Source organism: Eretmochelys imbricata, chromosome 18 (assembly GCF_965152235.1).
Source record: "Eretmochelys imbricata isolate rEreImb1 chromosome 18, rEreImb1.hap1, whole genome shotgun sequence".
NCBI lineage: Eukaryota > Metazoa > Chordata > Testudines > Cheloniidae > Eretmochelys > Eretmochelys imbricata.
The window spans coordinates 17,636,386-17,662,471 of NC_135589.1; the positions used below are offsets into that span (position 1 = coordinate 17,636,386).

The 26,086-nt window shown below is 39.2% G+C and overlaps 1 protein-coding gene across 4 annotated transcripts in view; it reads right to left on the reverse strand.

Annotated features, from left to right (window-relative positions):
• The window catches only part of GNB1 (G protein subunit beta 1), an 83,133-nt gene that overhangs the window by 18,990 nt on the left and 38,057 nt on the right, over positions 1-26,086 (reverse strand). For 3 of the 4 annotated variants that reach the window (XM_077837518.1, XM_077837516.1, XM_077837515.1), the window contains exons 2-4: positions 14,981-15,088; positions 7,218-7,256; positions 5,361-5,467 (exon numbers count right to left, since the gene is read on the reverse strand). In XM_077837518.1, the coding sequence (XP_077693644.1) occupies positions 5,361-5,467; positions 7,218-7,256; positions 14,981-15,037 (203 nt within the window). In that variant the 5' untranslated portion in view covers positions 15,038-15,088. Of the gene's footprint in view, positions 1-5,360; positions 5,468-7,217; positions 7,257-14,980; positions 15,089-18,389; positions 18,488-26,086 lie in introns of those variants that run through there. The other variant, XM_077837517.1, reaches the window with a different exon arrangement.

Here is a 26,086-nt window from a genome sequence, read left to right on the forward strand (position 1 = left end):
CAAGATAGGGAGTCAGGAGATCTGGGTTCCATGCCTGACTACCACTGACTTTTGGAAAAGTCACCTACCGCTCTGTGCCTTCCTTTCCCCAAGCATGGTATTTTTATTTTATTTTTTTTAAAACAATTTTTCCTCTCCCAAAGACAGCAAGAAGTTCACTTTTTTCTGATTGTCAAAAGATTCTGAGGGTGGGGGTTGAGCAAACGCACACAGAGTTATTAGTAAAAGCCTATTTTAACTGCTTCCCAGTTATTCTCAGAAGTTCATCTTGTTTCCACATACTTTGCATTGTCTTCTGCAGACCTTCCTTATTAAAGGAGTCTGGGAAAAGGACCTGAGAATTCTTCTTCCCACCCTCCCCAGCGGATGATCTACAGATGCACAAATCAGGAGAAGGAGAAGTAGCGAAAATAATCCCTAAACAGCAGTGATGTCTCTTGATCCCTTTGAAACCTTGGAAATCACAGTGATAGGCACACTTAAAATAGGCAGACCCAGCTAATTATTTGGACTCATCTTCCCAATTTCTGCTTATTCTAACACATGGTAAAAAAGGTTGTTTCAGGATGAAAGCCAATAAATACATAAAAATAAATAAAATCCAGTGTCTGAGTAGAGTTAAAACCCAGGCCGACAGAAAATTTAGTTTACAGAGAAGTACTCTGCATAGAAGGGTAGAGTGCAGGGAAGGAAGGGGTGGTTTTCTTTTGTTTCCTTTTGGGGCGGGGGAATCTCTCCCCTCTCAATGGAGACAGACTGAAATACACCATTTTGTCAGAGTGGTATTCTTGGTCTAGTTTAAAATATGAGCTTTTGTTTCCAGGCTTCTTTTATTTTTTAAAGAACAGCTTTTCTAACGCCAAGAACAAAAAAAGTTCAGATTGCAGGAACAATCAGACAAAAACAGCTGAGAGTGCCTTTTTCTGTATTAGGGAAGCAGATATAAAATAGAGTTCAGATATGTAATATTTCATGCTCTGAGTCCTGACCTTACACATTTTCTTTCTGACTTATTACTGGGGCTAAGAGTTTGGCTATTCATCTTAAAAGGTTCAAAGTATTGTGCCAAAGCACCACATCATTTCAATTTCCATCTTAATATCTGTATGTGCAAACCTAATTCAAGTGAAAAGTCCAAGTTTCAACACACAAGTACTGTGTGATAATACCTATCACTAGTGTAACAGAATACTGGTCGTTTTCTAACTTTCAAAGCTGCTACTATCCTAAGAGGCCTTTGTGAAAAGTGTCATATTTAATTGTTTATTTTAAACACACACAGTCGTGAGAAGGGTCCACATCTCAAGCCAAGTCTCTCCTTTTAAAGATACATTCATTTAAAATCCAGTGCCTGGCTATGACAAATCACCTAACCAAACACACTACTCTGAGCTTGCTATTAGATCGTCTATTCACAAATCTGACTGCTCTATTTTTCAGATTATGGTGTCAATACAAGGGCTAATTTAAACAGTACAATTACAAATTTGGGGTTAAGGACTTTCATACTGTGTGTACACAGTGCCTTATCCTTAATTGGGGCTTTTACGTGTTTCTACAATACATGCTCAGGGTCTAACTGACTGCCATATTTTGAGTCAGGAAGGAATTTTCCCTGAGGTCAGATTGGCACAGACCCTGGGAGTTTTTCGACTTACTCTGCACGGGAGTGGCTAAGTCATTATGCAAGGTAACCTATTTCCCCTTGTTTTTTCCTACCCGCCCCAGATGTTCTTGTTAAACCCTGGATTTGTGCTGGAAATGGCCCACCTTGATTATCATACACATTGTAAGGAGAGTGGTCACTTTAGATAAGCTATTACCAACAGGAGAGTGGGTTTGTGGGGGGGGGGGGGGAGAGGGGGAAAAGAAAACCTGGATTTCTGCTAGAAATGGCCCAACTTGATCATCATACACATTGTAAGGAGAGTGATCACTTTAGATAAGCTATTACCAGCAGGACAGTGGGGTGGGGGGGGGGAGGTATTTTTTCAGGCTTTGTGTGTATAAAAAGATCTACACTTTCCACAGTATGCATCCGATGAAGTGAGCTGTAGCTCACGAAAGCTTACGCTCAAATAAATTGGTTAGTCTCTAAGGTGCCACAAGTACTCCTTTTCTTTTTGCGAATACAGACTAACACGGCTGTTACTCTGAAACCATAAAACATGGGTCACTTGCAGGTTTAAATGGCAAATTCTCTGTAACTTGAAATCTTTAAATCATGATTTGAGGACTTCAGTAATTTGGGCAGTGGTCATAGGTCTATTACAGGAGTGGGTGGGCAAGGTTCTGTGGCCTGCAATGTGCAGGAGATCAGACTAGATGATCATGACGCTCCTGTCTGACCTTAAAGTCAATGAGTCTCTGAGAAAGAGTTGTGGCTGCGTTAGGCTACTCTACTGTGCAAAGGTAAAACATAGTTGCGTCACTTGAGTCTGAGTTTTGAACTTTTAATCCAATTTAATGAAAATAACCTCTAGTCAGCTCCCCTTAAAATTGAGTTTGCTGATAAATACTACACTTACCTTCTGCGGATAACAGTATTACCTGATTTATCTATATATTAAAACTTCACGTCATACACTTTTGAGCCTTCTACTTCCGCAGGGCAGGAACCATGTATCTGTACAGTACTGAACGCTTCTAGCACTTAATTAAAATTTCATTTAAATGTCACTAATTTCAAAAGCTTTGTTTCCAACAGATTCCATTTCAAGTAGCATGCCCTGAAATTTGTTACAAATCTTCACACTAAAACTAACAGAAAAAGGAGATAGTTTTCTCTGACCTTTCCATTTTAGTAATCTCAGGTGTTACTTACATCTATTTATGGTAACACAAACAACAATTTTCAGATTTTCAACTTAATTATGTCCCTTCAAATGACAGCATAATCAGTAAAACATTCCTACTGCATAGTAATCTTTTGAATCTCTCCTTTATTGTTAGGGGTATCGGCGCCTCCTAAAAAAGGATAAAGCTGTTTCAGAACTTGGAGGGGATGCATCATGTGTCAATTGTCTCTAGTGAAAACAGCTTTGCCTGGAACTTAAAATGTAAGTATCGTGAGTAGTGGTGTCTGTTTCCTACATGACTTTCTAAATATGCTAACAGTCAGAGTTATTTCCTGAAAACTGTATAAACAGACTGATTGGAAAGGGAGAAAATGCAGTGGGATGGAGATTGTTTGAAGTCAGATTTCTTTTTAGAAATCTGAATGAATTTAGTGTTCATAAAATGCAAAACTAAAATGCACTGGGTTTAAGCTGACAGTGAGGTAAGTGCTAAACTGCCTTCAACAATATAGCTCTGCGAAACCACCATCATGGATGTACTCTATAAAGATGAGACTATTGTAGACACGTAGCTTTAAGGCTATATACCTGTTAAGGAGTGCTGATATTATGTTTGTGTGAGATCACTTCAACCAGAAGATGTATGTAAAGTCTTGTTCACAGATCTCTTAGGTTGTTGTATAATATATTTGAAAGGAAAATTTAAAAAAACCCACAACTTTGTTTTTATAAAAGTTACAAAAATATCTGACCGCCTTCACTTTTTGAAAGAAAGAATGTTAGATAAAAATAGGACAAAACAGAGATCTATGATCTTTATTGTGACATCAGAACTAATTTGGTGTTTCCTCTGGCTGGCTTTGCTCTAGTTGTACAACACAATCCTATTGCTAAAAATGCTTAAGTTACTGCAGGTGGGGGGAGACACTGGGTCATCACCCACACCAGCCCCTACTCTGTGGCTGCCTTCTACCTGTGTCAGATGGCTGTAGCTCCCAGCCCTAGCTCCACAGGTGAGACCCTCCTGACCCAAGTGGGGGAGGTCCCAGCACTCCAACTGGAGTGTCCGGTTTTTAAATTTTATGAAGTTGGCAACCCTAATATGCCATATCATTTGCAACATTGGAAACTATATACTTATGACAAGCTAATATAGTACTCCTATGAAATAAAATGAGATTCTACAAAACGTATGAAACTTCAAATGAAACTGTTATACTGTGTTTATCTGTTGCTCTGCCAACCCTGAGCAATTCAGAAACTGAAAATAAAAACAAGTACCACTCCTTTAAAAATATTTTCCTCTATATCTCCCCCCCCACCCCACAACTAAGCACTTTGCTACTTTTGCACTAGGTATACAGTAGAACTTCAGAGTTATGAATACCAGAGTTAGGAACTGACCAGTCACACAAACACACACACACACACACTTCATTTGGAACTACGCAGTCAGGTAGCAGCAGAGACAAAATAAGTAAACAAACAAATAAAAAGCAAATACAGTATAGAACAGTATTAAACAAACTACTTAAAAAAATAAAGGGAACATTTAAAAAAGATTTTGACAAGATAAGAAAACTGTTTCTGCGCTTGCTTCATTTAAATTAAGATGGTTAAAAGCAACATTTTTCTTCTGTATAGTAAAGTTTCAAAGTCAATGTTCAGTTGTAAACTTTTGAAAGAACCATAACGTTTTGTTGAGAGTTATGAACAACCTCCATTCCCAAAGTGTTTGTAACTCTGAGGTTCTACTGTATAAACAGACCTAGGATTTTAAGTTACTTAAGAATAGAACTGCTTATCAATCTTGTGTAAACAAGCTCTGTACTTAAGACTGAATTAACAAGATCACCTTCATTAGATTAACAAGGCTCCCTTCAGTAATTTCTGTTGATTAGAAATGTACTTGCTTTGACCAGATTAATTCACATATTTACAAGATTAAAAAGAAGCTAATTCACCTATTCCTACAATGAAGGAATACCATGTCTACTCATTTTAAGATGGACAATTCACCGGGGTGCGTGCTTTAAGATTCTTATAAAACTACACATTATAGTTGTCATCGACAGGGATACCGTTAGCATCCATTTTTTAACTGTCTGGAAATCACAGAAGGACTAATATCCTCAGAAAAAAGTAAGTGCCTATTTTAAAATGCTTCCTCTAAATCATTGACAACAGTATTTTTCAGGCAAGAAGGGGTTGATATTTTGTATCTGAATTTAGATTATGATGCCAAAAATATGGAGATTAAAAGGGAAAAAAAGTGACATTTACTGTTGCTAAATTCTCTTAGTACCAGAATAGAAGCAAAGGTTATGCAACTTCAAATGAAGTAACCACCCCCACCTGCATCCAAGATCCCCTGCTCCTCAAAAAGAGCTCTGGTATTTTAAAATTCCACTTCTAGCGGAAAGGACTTCAGATGGATTATAGGCATGACCTGAAATGATGGGACTGAATTTCTAACCATACTGTATGAAAAACCAAATTGAACTTTTCCACAAGATCTTAATGAAACCCAAAAGATTATCCTTCTGTGCCAGTGACACTCACCTGGAATCAGTCCCCCAGTGCATTGCATAAATTTTAGCCAAGTGCCCCCTCAATGTTCTTCTAGTACGCATCTGAATTCGACCCACTGGATCAATGTTGGCTGTGATCTAAATAGACAAGTTATTATAGACCTTAGATTCTGCATTTATCTTACTCACAGAATATTCAGATACTTATTAATGCAGAAACACTGATAGTAGTCTATTGCAGAAAACCAAAGGATTCAATGCACACATTTTGGACATGTTCAGATTTAGACAAACAAATTGACTAAGAAATATGTTAGTGCTATGCAGTATTTGCTTGGTTATTCTCTCATTTACTATTCTTCCCCAGGCCCAGCTCTTTATCTGAGCATTGTAGGCAAAGCCCTAGCTAAATATAATTGCACAATATTACTCTGGAAGAACATGCATGTTATCCAGGCCCAGTGGGAAACAACTGCATGCATTAGAAACTCTCAGAACCCGGGGCAGGATTATGTTCAGTTTCTATCTTCTGAAGCCTCTAGTTTTAAGATTACTACAATTTGTGGCAGAGGGTTCCCGCTGTGTCCCCCCCCCCACAATAGAGATGCATTCAACAGAATAACGCAGCTTTCTGTTTTTAAAGAGGCTGGGAAGATGGGGTGTTTGTATCTGAGGCTTTAACTGCACCTAACATTTTGAAGATAAACTCCCAATTTAGATCTAGCATAAACTGCCTTTTGAACAGAAGATTTTCAAATGAGAATATTAATATTTTATCTAACTTTTAAAGCATAAAAGTGTATTCTGGAATGAGTAAGTGAGTAGCAAAGTGAGGAAGAAATCAATACATTGTCGTTATACCATTACATTTAATATAAATAGTGTCTCTGGCCTGGAGCAAAGCGCTCACTCAAAAAATAGCACATAGCACATTTCCAGTAATATACGGAACGAACGAACACACATTAGTGAATCCAAACCAGTTTATAACTCCATTTTACAGGTAACGTCTGCATACTTGTCCTGTCTCCACCTAAAAAAATTATTTAGCAGAAACATTTGAGTAAAGAACTCTGCTTCATTTTGAAAACTGCCCAGACAAATTAACGTTCAAACTAACAGATCGGGCCAGATTTAAATTCCTACACAATGCCCATCCCTTGTACAAATACAATAGCTTTTTAGAGACTTCTGCACATGGGAAATATTTTAGATATTAAACTTAGCACATTTATTTTACATTTATGGGCAACTCTCTTTGTCACATATAAAAATGTCCCCAGTAATTTAAATGCTGAAAGAAGGCCTCTTGCTCACTGCCTCTCTCTTGCTTGATGCTGCAGTGCTGAAGTTGTAGCACTGTATTTGTAGCATTACTCACTTCCACAGCAACAAACTGATATCAGACACAGGATTATTACTCCCAGTTCAAGCAAAAGGGATTAAACTGGGTGGTGAAAGGTAAAATCTGATTGAAAACACATCTGGAACAATAGCTCCTGGCAAAGGCTTCTTTATAAATGGCCTTCCAGGTTGCTCCAATGTGAGGGTCCTTCAAATTATAAATCCATCTGTAAAATACTTGTATTTAAAAAAAAAAAAAAAAAAAAAAAAATCAGGGAAAGGAACTCAGTGACCTACCAAGGAAAGTACTACTTGATCCTACTACTGGCAGTAGTTCGCCATGCATAAGCAGCAGGATCTGTGTGTAATCAAAAAAATCACACCATGCAAAGAGTCAAAGGAAGCTAATGTTGCCAAGACTAGACTATAGGAAGAATTAAGATATTGTTCATAATTTTACACACACACAAAACTTTCTGTATTTACATTTTCCTTATGTAGATTTTTTGCAAATAAAATGTGAGCATCTGAAATGAGTACTTACCTGGGCCAGAGTGGCATCTGCACACGCTTTTCTGGCATCCTATAACAAGGGAAAATTAGAGACAACACATCAGAGACAGCTTAATATGTGCTGAACCATTTATGCTGACCATTCTGCAAAAGTTACTCGGAAGCAAAACCACTAGATTTGGGAAAATCTTGCAGTTATGATCACCCCAAGGAGAGAAATTGGCAGAGGAACCTATCAAGCCAGACTCTGTTGCCAATGTGTGTCTAGTATTCTCGCTGGAACCTTTATTTATTGAGAAAATAATTCTAGCATTTAGTGGGCAAGGGTAGGAAGGAATGTTTAGCAGCAAGTTTCAAAGTGTGATTTCTGGGGTAGTGGGTTATCCTTGAGTACTTACTGCCGACATTCTGTGCATCTTATAATGGATGGCCAAAATCCAAAATGCAAAGTATAAGGGGAAACTTGGACTCAACAGATGCCTTAAATAGGGGCTATACACAATATATATTTCCAACTCTGTTTAAGGAACCTAAAATAATTTGTTACATAGAGCTAGAAAACACTTCAGAATAAAAAAAAATCAAACTAAAGGAGTCTGAAAGTACACTGCTCTTCACCTGGCCAACAAATACTTTAGTCAATGCTTTAGTGTTTAATGCTCCATACCTCGCGGGTTTTTTGTTTTTTTTTTTTTTTTTTTTTTTTAACAAGCAGAGATGAAAAAATGCAGGAAGTCTCTTTATTGGCGCCAAGCTTTTGTTCTGTTTAAAGAAGTTTAAAATTAATGAAGACAGGAAGACATGACATTAATTTCTTAAGCTAGTTATGTACACAAAAAGTCTGGATAACTTGTGAGTTGTCCTAGAATGGTCATTTATATGGATGGAGTCAGCTCAAAGAAAGACTCAGCTATTTTATTCATGTTGTGAAAATGTATGATTGCTTAGGCTTCTCATTGAAAATACTTCCAAGCGCATACTAGTAAGAAATGGTGGTGTTTATCATTTTAATTAACAATCTGGAAGAGGAAGTAAACAGCACATAAATAAAATATGCAGGTTATAAAAAACTGGAATAAGTTTCATTCACCAGCCAGAGGACTTAGATTAGAAGCAAAGGCTGCCCAGGCAAATTTGGGCTGTCTATTCAGAAGTATTAGTCACATATAGGAAGAGAACTATGGCTCTACCGCAATCATACTGGACAACATTATTCAGTTCTGGGCACCGAATTACTAGTAATATTGAGAAATTGGTAGGAGTTCAAACAAAATTGACCAGGGTTTGATTTATAAAGAAAGACTACTGGCTAAGTGTAGCTTGGCTAAAAAGGGAAGGGGATATAATATTCTACAGTTATGTGAAAGGTGTAAATACCCTGGATGGAGAAAAGTGTAGGAAGGTACAGGGAGTTACAATTAAGTAATGGGAGTAAGAAAAAGAAGTGTTGGCTAAATACGAACTGCTTGTCAGCAAGAGTTATTGGCCTGTGGAACAGCCAAGGGAAGAGTTGGAAGCCCCACTGCTGGAGACTTAAAACTAGAACAGACATAGCACGAGAAAATGTAACCGAGGGAACAATCCTGAATCAGCCCCAAGGAAATTAAACAAGTACATCTTTTCCATCTTTAAATTTCTATAATTGTATCCATGCAATTTGGCAATAATTTGAGAAGGTTCTTTACTCTATTTGAGCTTTCTTCAAAAGCACGTGCACGCGCACACACACAAGGACGTGTTTAAATTATATCATAACAGGATTTAATCTTAAATACGTATCCACGGTTCTGCTCTTAGTCACTTGCTGACAATATTAAACAAAAACTGTAGGGAAATAAGTGAACTCTGTCACACTAATAAATTTCTGTCTGTTTATATTTGTGCTGCCATGAAGTCTATACTATAATCACAAGATACTTGCACATTTTCATGGTGCAATACAATATATTCCACTTTTCTAAATAAAAGGGAAACTTTTACCCACTACAGCACAAGGTTTTTTCATTCATTTTCTACTCTCAAATTCTGTTTATGAAAAATTCTATTGATCACACCCTGCAAAGAACAGTTACTTATTCCACAGCAATACTGAAGATCTTCTAGATGTTGTCTGTGTGGAACCTACTGTAGATGTGCATATGCCTCGTGTGCAAGATCAGAATTTTTTGAACAGGTAAGTTCCAAAGACAAAGGATAGAACAGCCATGACATTCCCTCAGTTCCCTCTCAATTTGAAGCCCATAGTAGATGAGGACTCTGCAAAATGGGGATGAAGGGGAGTCATGAAATCCCTACTGATAACATCTCAAAGAACCTCAAAGAACCATTTGAGTAGTGTGGATCCAACTGCAACCAGCATCCCCTCATGACGGTGGGATTTGAGGAGTCTTAGCTGCACCAACTGAGCAGTGATTGACGTATTCCTCTCCTGAACATAGCATCCAATATAGCAGCTGAATCCAAGGCATTGGGTTGGGCAAATGTCATTGGGTTACTCCACGTTGCCACCTTACAGATTTCCAATATTGGCATGTTACATGAAACAGTTAGGGCATGTTACTTGTGTTCTGGAGGAGTGAACCTTGATGTTTGGTGGGAGAAATACACTGTCCTCCATTTTAATATTCTTGGTGATTAAATCACCTGATCTTTAGAATGTCCTGCTATGCCTAGACTGACAGGCTAGTTCAGACTATTGCCCCATCCACGTAACAAACCAAAGTCCTGGATACATTTAGCGTGTGCAAATTCTCTTTTCCCAGTGCTAAACATGGCTTCAGGAAGACAACAGGAAGGTTGACTGGTTTAGATTAAATTCTGAGACCACTTTAGGAATGAACTTCAGGTGAGGTCTTTGCACCACCGTGTCCCTCTGGAATATCATATGAGGGTTTGGCTATAAGTGCCTGAAGTGCACTCACTCTTCTGGCTGAAGTGGCAGTCACTAGGAAAACATAGTCTTCAGTGTGCTGGTGTAAAGAAAATTCTGCAAGAGGTTACAATGGAGACTCAGTGAGCTTCTGGAGGATTATACTGAGGTCTCAGGCAGGAGAAGGTTTTCTGATTGCTGCATAAATTATTTTCCTCAACGAGCTATTCCAGGTGGGTTCAGAAGTGCTCAAAACCCTCAGGGTGGGGTGCGGGTGCTGATCCCTCTTCTCCACTTGCTTGGGGGAGAGAGGAAGAGTGGCTGGAGTTTACCATAGTCCTCTGGCCAATTCCAGGATTTCTTCATTAATTGGGAGGGTGATCCTGGCTGGTGTTGTCACACTCACATATTAAATGTGTCATGAGACTGTTCCTGTATGAACGCAGTCCCAACGTGCAGGGTCTCTGCAATTTGAGACAGGAGGTCCTCAAAGGCTTTCTGCCTGGGGACTGGTGTCACTGCCCTGAAGAGGATTCCTTGGGTAGAGGCAGGAGTCATTGTTGCCTCCCTGTCGCTTCCTGCTCCTATGCACTCACATCCAGTTCCAGTGTGGCCTAGCCATTGATGCCATTAGGCAAAAAGGAATAAGTCAGCAATGGCAAGAAGGAGAATACCTCCTCTTCAAAAGGCAGCACCAAGAGGTGCTATGGAGCAGGTTCCAGTGCTGGTCATATCTGTGACACCAGGAATGTCTCCAGAGACATTATGGATTCCTCCAAGGCAGATCTCAGGTCTTTGCTCACCTCCATCACAGGTACCAGTGCCAGGTCTCTCACTCTGCCCTACTGCTTGGGGGATTTGTCCTTAGATTAATGTGTTTCATGTCCCTCTCTGGAACTTCCCTTTGGTTTTGGAACTACGTGTAAGCTTGGTTCAGCTACATGAGTTGGTGTCCCATTTGTGAGCAGGCACAGGTACCTACTTTAACACCTGAGGTGCCACGATAGAGGCAGTCAGTACAGATGCCGAGTCCATCAGCCCTGGGGTAGTCAGTGCCACGGTCTTGTGTGCAGCAGACTTCAGCAGTTGCTGTCAGCAGCATCACTGCTGACCACCTCAACATCAGTGGAGTCCTCTTCACCCACCTTCCTTCCACTGTTCAATCTTAGAGTGTGATGTGTGCTCGAGGGAGTGCTGGCCAACACTGGTTTGTGTGGTCTTGCTGTGGTCATGATTGTCACCTCTGGGTCTGCAGTAACCTGCATGAACCACTCTAGCTCATGTAGCTTGAACTGAGCTTGCAGGTGCTGGAGGAAAAGGACTTCCACACAGAGCACCTGACCGGGATGTGCCTTTCCCCTTGGCAGAAGACATTTGCTGTGACAGGTTTCAAACCCCGAGGGTTTGATTTCACCATGGAATGTGGCAAGCTGGTGTGAAGCGCCTTGCCCTGCTGTACAGCAGGGTGTAGTGGGGTTGTTGATGGACTTCCTTTAAAAAAAAAAAAAATCCTTCAGTTAACTTGCTTAGGATCTCTGAAAAGAATAGTGTGTCACACACTCACTGGCTTCCGTCTCATTGCCACAGGCAGTAAGAGGAAAGTGAGAAAGAGTCGTAGCCACTCCATCCTTTATGCCCTTGTGCAAGAGCATGAGGATGCCAAGGGCATATGCACGGCTGCCAATACTGCTATTCAAAAAATCCGATCTTGAATGCATGAGTACCTACTCTGGGATTCACACTGACAAAATAATTGAAGAACTGTTGACTATGTTATGTATTATGTGTAGAGACTTCTATTCTCTTGAACAGCGATGCTCTGATTTGATAATCTAAAGTTGTTTGGCCAAAACTATTGTACGTAAATCCCAAATCCTTTCCAAAAATTGTGTTCTTTAACAGCATAGTTTAACAATATACAGGTTGTATAGTTTACAGTGATGCACCGTTGCCCTTTTAACAAGGTGGCTCCACAGAACTGTCCCTCTTTATGTTGCTGTAAGTCTTGAGCACAGTTCGAAAAACAGCTGTGTGTGACTTAGGATGGGGTCAGGGATTGGAATTTCTTCTCGTTTACAAAAATGATTTGTTAAAAATAACTATGAAGGGAGGCAACACCACCTGGCAAACACACTTTCATTAAGTGTACTCTCTGGAAAGGAAATTGTTCCTGAAAAATATACTGCACTATGCCATCAGTGTTCAGGGGTGCAGAGAATCTGGACATGAGGGAGACGTGTATTCTAACCCAAGGACTTTTAAAAACAAAAAGCAAACAAAAAAAACCCCCAGACTTGTTGAAATCAGGTGTATTAAAAGGCAGCACATTTGCTCTTCAGAAATACTTTTATGAGCCCTGGGAATATACTGACTCTGATGGGATAATTAGCAGCATTTAAAGAGAGTGAATTCTATTCTAGTCAAGAAAGATACCCTAACCTCCTCTTCAGTTTTCTAGCATCGTTTTAATAAAGTAACCCTGAAATCCCCCTGCAGTAGCTGACATACCATTTAAACTCTTAGTAAAATGTGCTACATCTAAGAACAATGTAATCCTACTCTTATTTTGGTGGCTTTAAAAAAATCTAACTGCAGAATTACATTGGTGAGGTCCAACATGCTGTTTACTGTACAGTACTGATGGCATCTAATTTCAGTGTACATTGATATTTATTGGTGTGAACTCTTGAAATTAAGGTCAGGAATTACAATTACTCACATCCTCTCCCTCTCAACTCTGGGACGCTTGCCTTTTGCTGCTCCCTCATTTTAAGTTAAAAAGAGGTGTGGGGTTGAAAGGAAGGCGTTTACAATGTGAAAGAAAAAGTGACCGTATCAGCTCACTTAAAACCAGTGTTTGGCAGTGAAGTCAAGTTGTTCTTGTGTCTGTATACTTTCACATGAATGCCAGTTTTCTGATTTGGCAGCCCTGCTATCCCAAATAGCACAGACATGAAGACTGGTGTACAAATCACCAACCCAATAACATTTCAAATTAGATTAAAATTACTTGAAGTTTGGGGTTTCTTTTTACTGTATAAGTGATGAAAAAGTCATCTTTGCACACTTTTTAAAGAACTTACTCGGTTTACAAACGAATCACAGCGCCATACAATAGCAGCAAGTTACACGTAGCAATAGCAGTATTATGAACTCAGTAACATAGGTGTTTAAGCAGGCACGGAATATGGTTCCTGTCACAGAAAGTTTACAGAGACAGAAGGGGGAGGGGTTGGGATAGAATGCAATAAAAAGCAAGTGAGAGGAAAACTTCAGCATGTGTCCTGTTAGTACTACTTTTCTATGCACACTGTGAACAATGAGACGACTAGGATATAAATCTCCACAAAGTGCTTCCATAAGAGGTCTCAGAGAGGGTGAAGACCCTAGCACACTGGGTCAGGAAAAAGCGATCCAGGTGCAGGAGATTCAAGTAGAAGGAGGATGCAGTGCAAATTAGTGTGGCTTGGGTGGAACAAATGGGGTGGTGAGGGTCAAAAGGAAACACAACCAGAGAGCTTGTCTGGAGAAAAACTGTACATCACCAGTGTCAAGTAACCTACATTTTACTTGAATGAGGTAGAATGGGGGTCCAGACATTTTCATTACTTTTGTTGGTTTGGGTCTGAATCCTGTGTGGTATTAGAGCCATTATTTTGGGGCCTAAAAAAAATTGGGGGCTGTCAAAGTTTTTAAGACACACATTGCCATGATGACAACAGTTGCTGACAAGCACAACCTGCAGGAAGCAGAAGTGATGTTCTCTCCCTGCACTAAACCTATTAAGTCTTGCCAGTGTAAGTACTATAACTTGGCTATTGTGCCTCACTTTACTTCTGAGCTGGAAAGACAGAATGTATTTTGAGCAATAATCCAGTGCCCACTGGATCACAACAACTATTTTGGAATATTTTAAAAAAACCTCAAAGAATACAAAATCTAGTTAATGTAAGCTATTTATTTTTTGGACTTGTCACTTTACACAAACTGAAATTAAACTGATCAATTTCACTCAATTTATATAGTCAGTTTCTCTTTCTGCTTCATATGTGCTAGTGTTTCCAAAGAATTAAAAGACTTTGGGAATAATTTTGTTCATGTTAAGTTTCATAAAATCCTTTTGAAAGAAACCTACAAAATGTCCATTTGACAATAATCCTCTTTTGGAAATATTAAAACACTTCTCTTTTATTTCACTCAGCATATACATGGTGAGTAGATGTGCCAGCAAGTGAGAAAGAACCAGAGTATGTTTGATGTGATCTATAACTTAACAACAAGATGACCTAGTTTTACTGCTTGTGTATACCTTTGAGCATAAAGCAGGAAATAAAATCTAGACAGTAAATAAAATATAATATTGTACTTCAGCCAGTCTTTTTAAACTACTTTCTGAGAGGGCTGTGAGGAAGTTTATTCATGCTAAACTTCATGGCAAGTGATGAATTATAATTTGTTTAGTACTAGACGCTACTGGTCCAAAATACTAAACCAAGATATTATCTATCTAAAAGTGTTTTACAAATCAATCTGAAGACTTCATAAAAATATCAGATACTCAAACCTGATGCATTAGAGATCTCGACAGCTTAAAGTTTCAAGAGAAATGTATACTGGCCTTAAGGTCAGGTTAAGATACAGAAATGCTTTTAAATATAATCTATACACTCTTATATTATTCTGTGTGACTCAATCATAGAGCTCACTAGAAACTGGAATGGCTAAAAGCAACTTCCTATGGAGTTATCTGTGCTTACGTTTATAAGATATCCCATATATTAACTTTTGAAATATATTTCGCTTGTTAGGCTGAAACTTTCACGTCATTTTTGTCCATCTCCCATCCTGTTCCTAAAAGGACACAACTGGCATAAGTATCACTTGCATTAACCTAAATACACACATTGATTTGATTTAATACATACTCTGATTTGGTTTTTCAGTTGCTCAGCCTCCTGGCGTAACTGGTCAAGTTCACTCATCTTCCTGTGCTAATGGTGGGCTTCACTGCCACCTCTGAGACAATCAGAAATCTGAAATACAGACACACGAGGATTTATTACAAAAATAAAACAAAAATCAAAGTTTGATAAATTAGTGGAGCAGAATGTCCTTTCAATATAGCTAGAACTCAACCCAGATTTTTTTAACGATGGGTAAAGTCAGCTACAGTGGGTCCAAGGCCATTTTTCTCACATCTATTCAGAACAAGGTATAGTCACAACCCTTCATATCTACTGTTTCATTCTTTATGCCCAGGACTAATAAAATATGTGTAGGAATGTTTCCTCTCCTTTCCCTCCGGTCCCACTGCATTTTTCCTACCATAAAATATCTTCTTGATTGCATTTTGCATAAGCTGTAATACTGCATGAGCAAAACGCTGATTTTTTACAAACACTAATTGTGATAAACCCTTTTTCCCTTGGGGTAAAATTCTGTGTAAAAAATCAGTGGAAGATTTGTTTTTAATCAGAGAAAAGATAAAGATGTCTCTTTAATATTTATAGACTGGAGTAACAAACTGAGAAGCCAGGAATACGATAATACAATGAAGTTTCCTGAAATTTGGTGATTGTGAGGAATACGGTCTGGATAGCTGAGTAAACAGGGATTGTTCAGGTCCCTATGAGGCAAAAGAAACCAAAGGGACAGTATATTTGGGTGAGAAGCCCTGAAGTACCTGTTGGGGAACCTCATTTAGTTTTCTCTTGCTAGGTAGTAAAGTCGTACTGGAATAGATATTTGTAATGTTATGTGCAATTTCTACTGTAAATATACTTTCTGTTTATCCTGTGATGTAACTGAGAAGCAAATATGAACTTACAGAAATTAGATGAAATATTAAAATGTTTCGTTTTATACAATTACGTTTGTTCTCACGCTTGCCACAGAGCCCCACTGTAAGGCTTTTCATGTAGTACATAATTGGGGTTGGGCTAGCCACTACAGAGGACTAAACAAAACAAGTTCAACTTAATACAAATAGCTAGGTAACACCATTTCTCGGTTTTTGAAATGTATTCTAGACACTGTTTCATACAAAAATTCACCCAAAAAACTGTGGATATGACGACTTATACCTGCTTTAGGAGTTCAACTAAGTTACTTCAGGCATAATTAAAACTGTCAAAAGAAAATAAAGCAAATGTGTGGAAAGCAAATGAGGTATTTCAGAAGCTACCTTGATCTTCCATATTTAGTATTATCCACGCTGCTGCTGTTCATTGTTTGCCAGTCATAGACATTTGATTCCTCTATTCCTCCACTGTATGGCCATAATAGATTATGCATATTTTATGTATGTATTATCAATGGACACTGTCTTGCTTTTAATTGCTACCCTTGTGGCCATCATTACCTCTTTTTCAGCAAATCAAACCTTCACATTCCTGAACTTTGAAAACGACAACAGATATAACTTCTTATACTATTAAAATCAGTGTATAGAAATTGTAGTAATGTTCAGAGAACACAAAGCCATCTTCTCCAAAAGAAATTCTGGCAATTGTTTTAGAACAGCAATGAATGGTCGTCTACTAGGATAATGACCTAAGATCTCATTTACACTTTCTATAACAGTGTTAAAACGGTTTCATTCTGTCTACAGAATCAATTACACAGTTTAATGAGTTGGAGAACCTGCTGCTGACAGCCATTTTATGCAATAGCTGGTTTTCCTAGTGTAGATCCTGAGTTATTGGCTAGCATACATGCCTCTGGCTGCTGCATCCTAGTAGGAGATTGTCTGTAAACAATCTAGAACAGACAGAGCTAAAACACCATCCCTGAACCACCATGAACTTCCCACAAAGGCAATTTCACTCCAAGATGTTACTCAAACTATTTAAATATCTTCTGCTAAGTTTACAATACTTAGCCTTAAATAGAAATATTTTCCTAAACAAAACTATCATTTTCCTTTAGTGTTCTGGCCTAAAAATTCATAGTTACCCCCAAACTGAGTTTCTTTTAACGTGGTAGTACTAGGCACTAATGTAAAACTGCAGAGGTACAGTAGCAATTCTAATGAAATTTACATTTAGCTGGGAGGAACAAGGCATATGGCTGTGTCAGAATTTTAGAGCTAACATAAGAGTGGAACATTAACTCAATTTTACAGGCAGATTAAGTCACTAAATTAACCTTTTTAAAATACTTCAATAGCATAAACATCCAAACCAATTTATAAACGTGACATTATCGCTGGCTAAATTCTTAAATTAGAGCACTTGTTAAAAGACTTATTTTAAGAACAGTGTTTAGTTTTTTAGATAGATAGATAGATAGATAGATATAGGTTATAGCAAATTTTTCATTTAGCAAGGCTGTTAAATTTGAGCTAATAAACTGCTGTCGTATTTGTTTCTCCCTTTAAGGGCTATCTATAGCATGTATGAAAGTCTAAAGAACAGAACTGGTATTTATTTTTGAAAAAGTAATTAGGTAACTAGAACGGATCCATCACCACTAAAGAACACAAATGCTGTGCTAGCAGCTTCAGATATTATTCTACTGGGATTTAATCCGCCTTTTAAAAAACACCCACCTCACAGGTAGCCCTACCCAGGAGGAAAGATAAAGATAATTGCAAAGTCCCCTGCTAATCAGCGATGAGATGGTATAGTAAAGGCAACTCAACAAGCAAAGAGATTCTAATCCACCAGTAAAGAAGTGGAAAATAGATGACGTGAAAGTAAAGTGCTAATGCTCTCTAAATAGGGTCATTCTGTTGCTTTCTTACAGCTTTCTATCGTAGTAAAAAGTACTTTAAAGTACCTCAGAACTTTAAACAGCTCCCAGAATCTATCAAGACAAATATCAAATGTCCAAAACTTCTGACATCATTACTTACAAATATACTGGTTTCAGAGTAGCAGCCGTGTTAGTCTGTATTTGCAAAAAGAAAAGGAGTACTTGTGGCACCTTAGAGACTAACCAATTTATTTGAGCATAAGCTTTCGTGAGCTACAGCATTCCAATGAAGTGAGCTGTAAGCTTATGAAAGCTTATGCTCAAATAAATTGGTTAGTCTCTAAGGTGCCATAAGTACTCCTTTGCTTTTTACAAATATACTGTTCTCTTCAGCACTCCAAAATATACTTACAATAGAAACTTGAGTCAGCTCCTACCAAAAAAATCTCCAGTCATACTGTTCCAGAGCTCAGACGCTGTGTTAATGTGGAACTAGGTCTCTTTCTCCCTTCAGATTCCAGGGTCATAGTTAAGCCCTTGTAAAACTGTTGGTTTAGCTTAGTACCCCATTCAAATCCAGTTAAGACTAAACCTGCTGAGAGCCTTATGCTGTCCACTATCCTTCTGACCCATATTCACCATTCTGTCTTCTTTGGAATATTCTTTCACTTCAGAATATTCTCCACTCTGAGTTCAGTACTAGGGACTCATGTGCTGAACCACACACCAGTCTTGAGAACGGAGCAGTCAATGCTCATCTTGTCTCTGCAGCTCAGCTCTCTTGCTTGGAGTTGTTTGTACTGCAATTTTGACAATGAAAATCACTTCAAAGCAATACAGGCACTTGACTAAACAGTGTTCTTTAGCATACAGGGTGTCAAATTTGTCACATTTCAGCTTCACCACAGATCAGTTAGACTGTAATTACAACAATTTTAAGTTATTGTTTAGCTCTATTTTAGCTGGTCAAGAATATAGAAATATCTACCATCAAGCAGAAATAATAGTCTCTGGTATTATACCTTTCGGACAACTAACTCCTCACCTCTGTGAAGTGGTGGTGTCCTCATTTTACAGGTGGGGGAACTAAGGTCCACAGGTTAAACAATCTGCTCAAGGTCACAGTAGTGTAATGACAGAATCAAGAATAGAACCTACGTCTTCTGGCTTGCAGTCTCCTACTCCAGTCACTGGAGATGCCATCTGCAGCTTTATCTTTAAAAAGTCTGGTATGGACTAATATAGCAGCAGACAAAGGACTAGCTACATATCTGTCCTGCTACAGCACATGGTGTAACATGGTTCCAATCTTCTACTCATGCCAGAAATTATAAGATTATAAACAATGGAATTATATTCTTCACCTACTTATTGAAATATAGTGGTGTTGTTTTTTTAAAAAATCCTTAAAAAGTCTTGAAAGGAGACAAAAACTGATCCTAAAATCAGAATATTGTTGAGGAAGTTCACCTTACAGTGACTGAGCCTAGTAGTATCATTCTGGATCATCTGAATACATTCAGCAGTTTTTAAAGATATACCAGATGTTGCTTAATGAGGTGTGCAATGAAGGATACTACTGCAGATGTGTAAACCAGCTGAAGTGGGACATTACTATGAAGTGCCACATAGCCATTAAATATATAAATGTAATAGTATGAAGTGAGTATAGCCCAATATGTTAAATAGTTAGTTTAGTGGACAAGTCTACAGATGTTAGGACACTCCAAAATATGTACACACATTTCTTTCCACAAAGAAAAGCCTTCATTAAAAAAGTTAAGATAAGAAGGGTCCAGTGATTTAAACTCCTCTAACATACCTTAATTCCCACATTCACCACTTTCACTGACCGACGCTGCCCACCCTTCTATAGGTCCCACAAACCTCCAACACCACACTCCTAATGGATTCTCTGTGCTGTGAAACCTTGATTGTAACTTGATATTTTCTAACAAGAAACCATAACATCATACATTAACTTACCAGCATATGGGTGTTTAAAGATGTGTTAATGTTGCTGAATATGAGTTAACATTTTTTGTGATCATGAGGAATGCGGTGTGTACATTGTTTTCCTGTTAATGATTAGAGATGTGACTTCTTTATAGGAGGGGGAATCTGACAGTAAAAGTGGTGAATGATGGGAGATGAGGAGTTAAGTGTTGTATGGAAACCTAAACTTGACATTTCCTGACCTTTAAGGGTTGGAGTAAGTGGTTGGTCACCATCCGTAATCTTAGCTATTTTAAAAAATATTCTATTTGTGGCAATCTTCGTTGAAGCGGTTATGTAGGTCATGTGGAAAAGAGGAAACAGACCCTTTCACCATTCAATATAATATATACATGTAAACAGTAACGACAAAAATACAAAGTGTATAGAAGGACAAATCTTTGATACACAACGTGCCTAATAGGTAAGACTTGGTTCTACTATAATTAAGAGCTGGGTTCCATTTCTAGCTTTTTTCTAGGTCAATCTTCTCTTCATATTGAAGACACTCCGAACTTCACTCCTCCTTACTTCTTTCTCTGCCTGCCTCTCCTCCTGCATTCCAAAAAGTGCATTTAAACAGGGGTACCTCCTATGTATCCTGTGAAAGAGTACAGCAGCTTTCCAAATCTCTTCATACTTTTTCGAGGTTCACAGGCATTGAGTCAAGGTCTCTACAGGAGCCTCTGCCTCAGAGTCACATCTCCCTTCAGTACACTTTTCACTGTGCAGTTCAGACAGGTACTCCCGTAGAATTCAACCTTCCTTATCTACAGTACCTCTAAGCTCAAAAGTGCCTTACTTAAGCACTTTGTGAGCTTAGTGAAAACCTCAGCAAGTTGTTTCCTCAATATAGGATCTAGAGTACTAATGAACACTTCACCTTTCATCCAAAGGTCCCAAAGTGCTTTACAAACAATAAGCTACCTTCTAGGAGTGTAGAGAGGTTATTGCCCCCATTTTACAGACAGATAAACGGAGACAAGGCATTTAAGCAACTTGCCAATGATATTTAGCAAGTGAGTTGCATAGTCGAGACAGTACCAAAGAGTCTGGATTTTTACTCACACGCCTCTAGACATATTGCTTCAATTAAGCAAATACTATACTTGATTTCATGGCACTCCACAGCTAAAAGTATAAAAAATGTAAAACAGGCAAGCATCCACATCACAATATATTGTATTAACAAGATTACATCACAACAGTGAGTTCAACACATTCCTTCATTCAGAGTTAAAAATCAGCCAGTATACATTACAAACAACCCCAAATCCCAAACTTGATTTCTAGCACAATGCCACCAGAAACCGTTTAACCCAGATTTCCCATTTCCTCTGCAGGCCCTTTTTTGGTTTAAATATTAACAGGAAGTTTAACTCCTGCCAAAGTGACTGAGAATTCCCTGGCTAACACTCAGGAAATGAAAAGCCTAACCCAGCCATGGGCATAAGAATACAGAGGTTCTTCAAAACAGATGGTTTAAGATTTATGGGCGATTGAGCCAGCCAACCATCTTTGTGACTTTTCCATTCCCTTCTTACCAAGTCTCACAAAGTATATTTTATGCTCATATCAAACCTCACGGGAAGGAGGTGGGAGGGAATATATACCTTTTGTGCTAATTTGAATCAAACATCACAAAATATTTTTGTGGCTCTATACAGAAACAAGTCAGCAGAGCTTTTTGAGGCTCCAAAAATAAATTCACCTTCTCTGTAAAGCTAATTAACCCCAAAATTTGAGGTTATTAAACTGGGAGGGGCATTGTGTGGAAATTAGTTATTCTTGCTCCCCATATATGGACCAATACAATACAAACTGCCATGCAAAAAAGCTTTAAAAAGCACTGAACCGGCTATGCTGCTATGTCAAAGCTGTCAGCTTGAATGGGAAGACATTACTGTACTTCAATTTCTGTGGTTCTGAAACATTTTGCGCCTGAATCAATAATACTGTTGTCATACAAAAAGCCATATACATGCATTTTGTTTTCAAAATTATCACCTTGGTGGGTAAACAAACAGATATTATCCATCAATCTCACACTTACCTCCCTTTCCCTTCAATGTGCTACTGTGTCCTCGAGAACAACACACATCACTTCATCATCACCTTCACTGAACTCATTCAAAATCTCCTTCCATAAGCTGAACTGCTTAATTGAGTCTTTCTGCTGCGAGACTAAATCCCCCTAATCTTGTTGACAAAAATATATCTTGTAGTTGATTCTTTTTTTGTAAGAGACATTAAAATACACACTTGACAAGGTAGTTTATTATTCCTTGCAACTTCAAATGACCCACGTCCCTCAATTAATTTGTTCAGTTACTTGCACCACATACATAGTTACTTCATCGCCCCTTTTCCCACATTCAGAAGCTAGATAACACACCATATTGGTAACTTATTAATGTAACATATGGAGGCTTTTACCTCTTATCATAAGAAACTATTTCAATACTCTTGCTGCACCTCAAAGTTGCATTTTTTAAACACTAAAAGGAAAAAAATGTGCAAGCAATATATTTAGGTATTGGAGACTTCTGAAGAATCACCACCTATGGCGTAATGGATTCTTGCCATTTCTCTTACAGAGGAAAGGGAAGTTACTTTCGTGTGTTTTTTGCAAAATAAGCAACAGGCAAGTTATCTATACAGCTGCAGTAGTAGTGTTTGAGCATTAAAATCTCCAGCTACGTACTGTAATTTGTAGCCATTTAAAACTTTATAAACACCACCATGAACACAAAATAGTTATTGTGAATAGGGAAATAAACTCAATAAAGAGTGCCCCAGTACAATGTTTCTGCCCTGAAGATAAAGCTCACGCATCGTAATGAACAGTAACACACTAATGAAAGGAGTGATGTATTGTTTAAGTCCAATCATACTAGCACTATAATTTTAATTTACAAAGTCTAAATAATTTAAAGTGCTCTATACTTAGCTCAATCTAATACACAGACTGACATTTACCTTAAGTTTTGAGTTGTGAAAAAGTCTAGCAGCTCTATTTTAAAATACATCATTCTTTAATCTACTTGGCATAGGCTGCAATAGCCTCTTCAGAGGCTTAAAGAAAAGGAGTACTTGTGGCACCTTAGAGACTAACCAATTTATTTGAGCATGAGCTTTCGTGAGCTACAGCTCACTTCATCTCACAAAAGCTCATGCTCAAATAAATTGGTTAGTCTCTAAGGTGCCACAAGTACTCATTTTCTTTTTGCGAATACAGACTAACACGGCTGTTATTCAGAGGCTTAGTGTGTGGTTATACTCTAGAAACGGGGGGAAGTGACAGTGGGGCAAAGTTTACTGCACCTCACTTATTCAATTTCAATTTTTCCTCATTTTACAAAAAAATTAAGTTACTCTTTTTTTAAACAACCAGACTTGTGAACTCAACCCAGACTTTGAGAGTCAAACTGGGTTCTTTCCCTTCTACAACCAGTAAAGAAAAAAAAATTGTGCAAGGTGAATGATTCCCAATTTCAAAACTTCAGTAGAAATACAGAAAGCACTGACAGCATCATTTTGCTTGCAGTTCTCTCTATTACTGGTGATGATGCATGAGAAGTAAAATAATCCAGCTACACTGTATTATTGATGGTGTTAATCATATCAATGTATAAAGGTTAATAATTAATGACTGCCATATGACTGTTCACCTCTTAAAATTGTTATAAGACATGGTGCTGACAAAACTAATCTCATCTCCCAAGAAGAGCTATTTTTAGGGGCTATTGAACATTGGTGAAGTCCTAGGTGGCTGTTGTACTTTTTGAAACATACAAGAAGTCACACTGAGGGACCTACATTATGCCCACCGGACAGATTAGCAGATGCCTTTCTAATCTATCATATGCTATAAATCCTATTAGTAACACCAATGATAGCTTGTACACTTTCACAATGGTAGAGTCTGCATGCAATGAAGTCACACAAGTGCCACAGTTTAAACAGAATTCTGAGTTTTCTTCAGCAGTTGCCTTAACATTGATATTTCTTGCAACAACCTTCTCAGTTCATCAAAAATTTAGCCTGTTCCTAAAGGGACACCAACATTCTACGTCACATCTCCTTCGCAAAATTGTACCCCTACTGTTCTAAGTTACCCCTAAGATTACTATCAGAGAAAATGAAAAAAAATATTTTTCTTTAATTTTATGCATGTGATAGCACTTTTTAGGTGATCAGTTGAGTTCCACTTTTGTTGATAGCACATGCCTTTTCACACTCCCCACAAGAGGACATTTACCAATATCAACAATAATAGAGCTGATATGGAACAGGAAGCAAGTTGTAGCTATATACAAAGAGAAAGGGTAGAAGAGCAGAGTCAGACTGAGTAAATTTGCTGATGAAGCTATAAGATCCACACAAGAGATGTTCTAAACAAAAGGAGAAGAGCCATAATATTTTAGTCTTTCCATAGTTTCAGAATATATTAAGGTGTATTCTTCTAAATATTCAATTTTCTGACAATCAGTCATTACAAAAATCAACTTGAGAGCATTCCTTTAAGGAGTTCTGATCCAAATTGAAAGAAGTCTCACTTATTTCTCAGGGCCTCCTAAGATTGGACTACAACAAATTACTCCTGGAAGAATTCTGCGTCACTGCGCATGCACAGAATTCATGTCCCCCACAGATTTCTTTACTTCCTCGCAGAAGAATGACTATCAGGGAAGCAAAGGGACGCTGCAAGAGCAGTCACGCACCACTCACTAGCTGCGCGGGTCCATTGCTTCAGGCACCCAGAGGAGAGGTAAATCACTGCAGGGCTGGGGACACCCCAGCCAGTGGCTCCTACCCTGAGCCAGGATCAGCTGCTAGTCCGGGCTGGGCTGCAGGCAGGAGAGGACGGGACCTCCTCTTCCCCTGCAAGGAGTGGCTGGGGCTGTGTCAGACCCTCCCTCAGAAACCTCCCCCAGCTGCAGAAAGCTCAGCATCCTCCTTTGCTTTCTGCCTGCATTGCTCCTCAGCTGCAGGGGGAGGGGGGGTCACTGTATGGGGAGCTGCTCCCCCATCCACCTGGACCTCCCAAACAACCCCACCAAGCCTCACCCCGTACAACGCCTGGCCCTCCATACCCAAACCCCACTCCACTGAACCTGAACTCCTGCATCTGGAGCCCCCACCCCTGCACCCAGACCACCCCACACCGAGTTCCCTGCACTCAAACTCCCACCCTCATGAGCCCCAGCCTCCTGCACTACCCTGAGCCCCCATGCCACTGACCCCCAACTAGTTGCACCCAGACCCCCCCACCCCACCGAGTCCCACTCCCCCAGCACCCAGACCCCCCTGCTGAGCCCCATTGTCCCTGCACTTCAAACCTCCCCCTCCCGCCCCCGCTTCAGTGCATCCAGTTCCCCCCCCCCCCCAACTCTCTTCACATACACACACACCCCTGCACTGAGCTGCCTGCACCCAAACTGTGCCACACAGAATCCTCTCACCCCACACCTGGAGCCCCTCCACAATTGGATCCTGCCTGGTTGAGCCTGCCTGCCCCACACTGGTGTACCTGGTGCAGAGGGGCAGGGCCCCAAGGTGTTTCTGAGGCAGGCCCAGGCCTTGTGCTGTGTCAGGGTCAGGTGCAGCCTCATCACTGAGTCTGTGTCCCGGGATGGGGAGGCTGCAGGGTAATCTCCCACCTTCTTACAGCCAGTGGCCTGTGCTCCCCACTGCCATGCTAGAGCCTCTGCATTTATTTACTGACCAATAAAACTTGAAAAATTTTGCAGAGATTTAAAATATTGTGTGCAGAACTTTTAATTTTTTTGGTGCAGAATGCCCTCAGGAGTAACAAGTACTCTGATAATGCTTTAGAGAAGATTCATCCACACCTGAGATGAACACAATCTCAAAAACCATATAAGTCACTATTTGTCTCTTCATCTATTGTAGGATGTATGTGTGAAAGACGAGTGTCATGGAGGCACAGGCAGTTCTCTCAACTGTTCTCCAGTCTCACTTCTTCAAAAGAAAGAAAGTGAAGTCAAGCTATTAGGGTTGCAGAGAAAACCTTCAAAACATGGAGCGAAACCAATGCAGAAGTCTCATCCTGAGTTGGCAGAAAGCCTCAAGTAACAGTTTGAGGTGTCAATGAGCCCATTATTTCAGTGGGTGCTAACTTAGATGCCCACAACAGTTAAAGTATTTCACTGCTTATAAAAATGTGTAAGAAAAGAGAGGAAGAATCATATTATGGAAAGCTCCACCAGTGTTTCACAAAATTGGAAAGGAAATACTAGGTACTAGCCATGGTGGGGAAGAAGGAGGAGGGCAGGAAGATGTATGCATTAAGATGGGTAACGGGCCTTTAATACCAC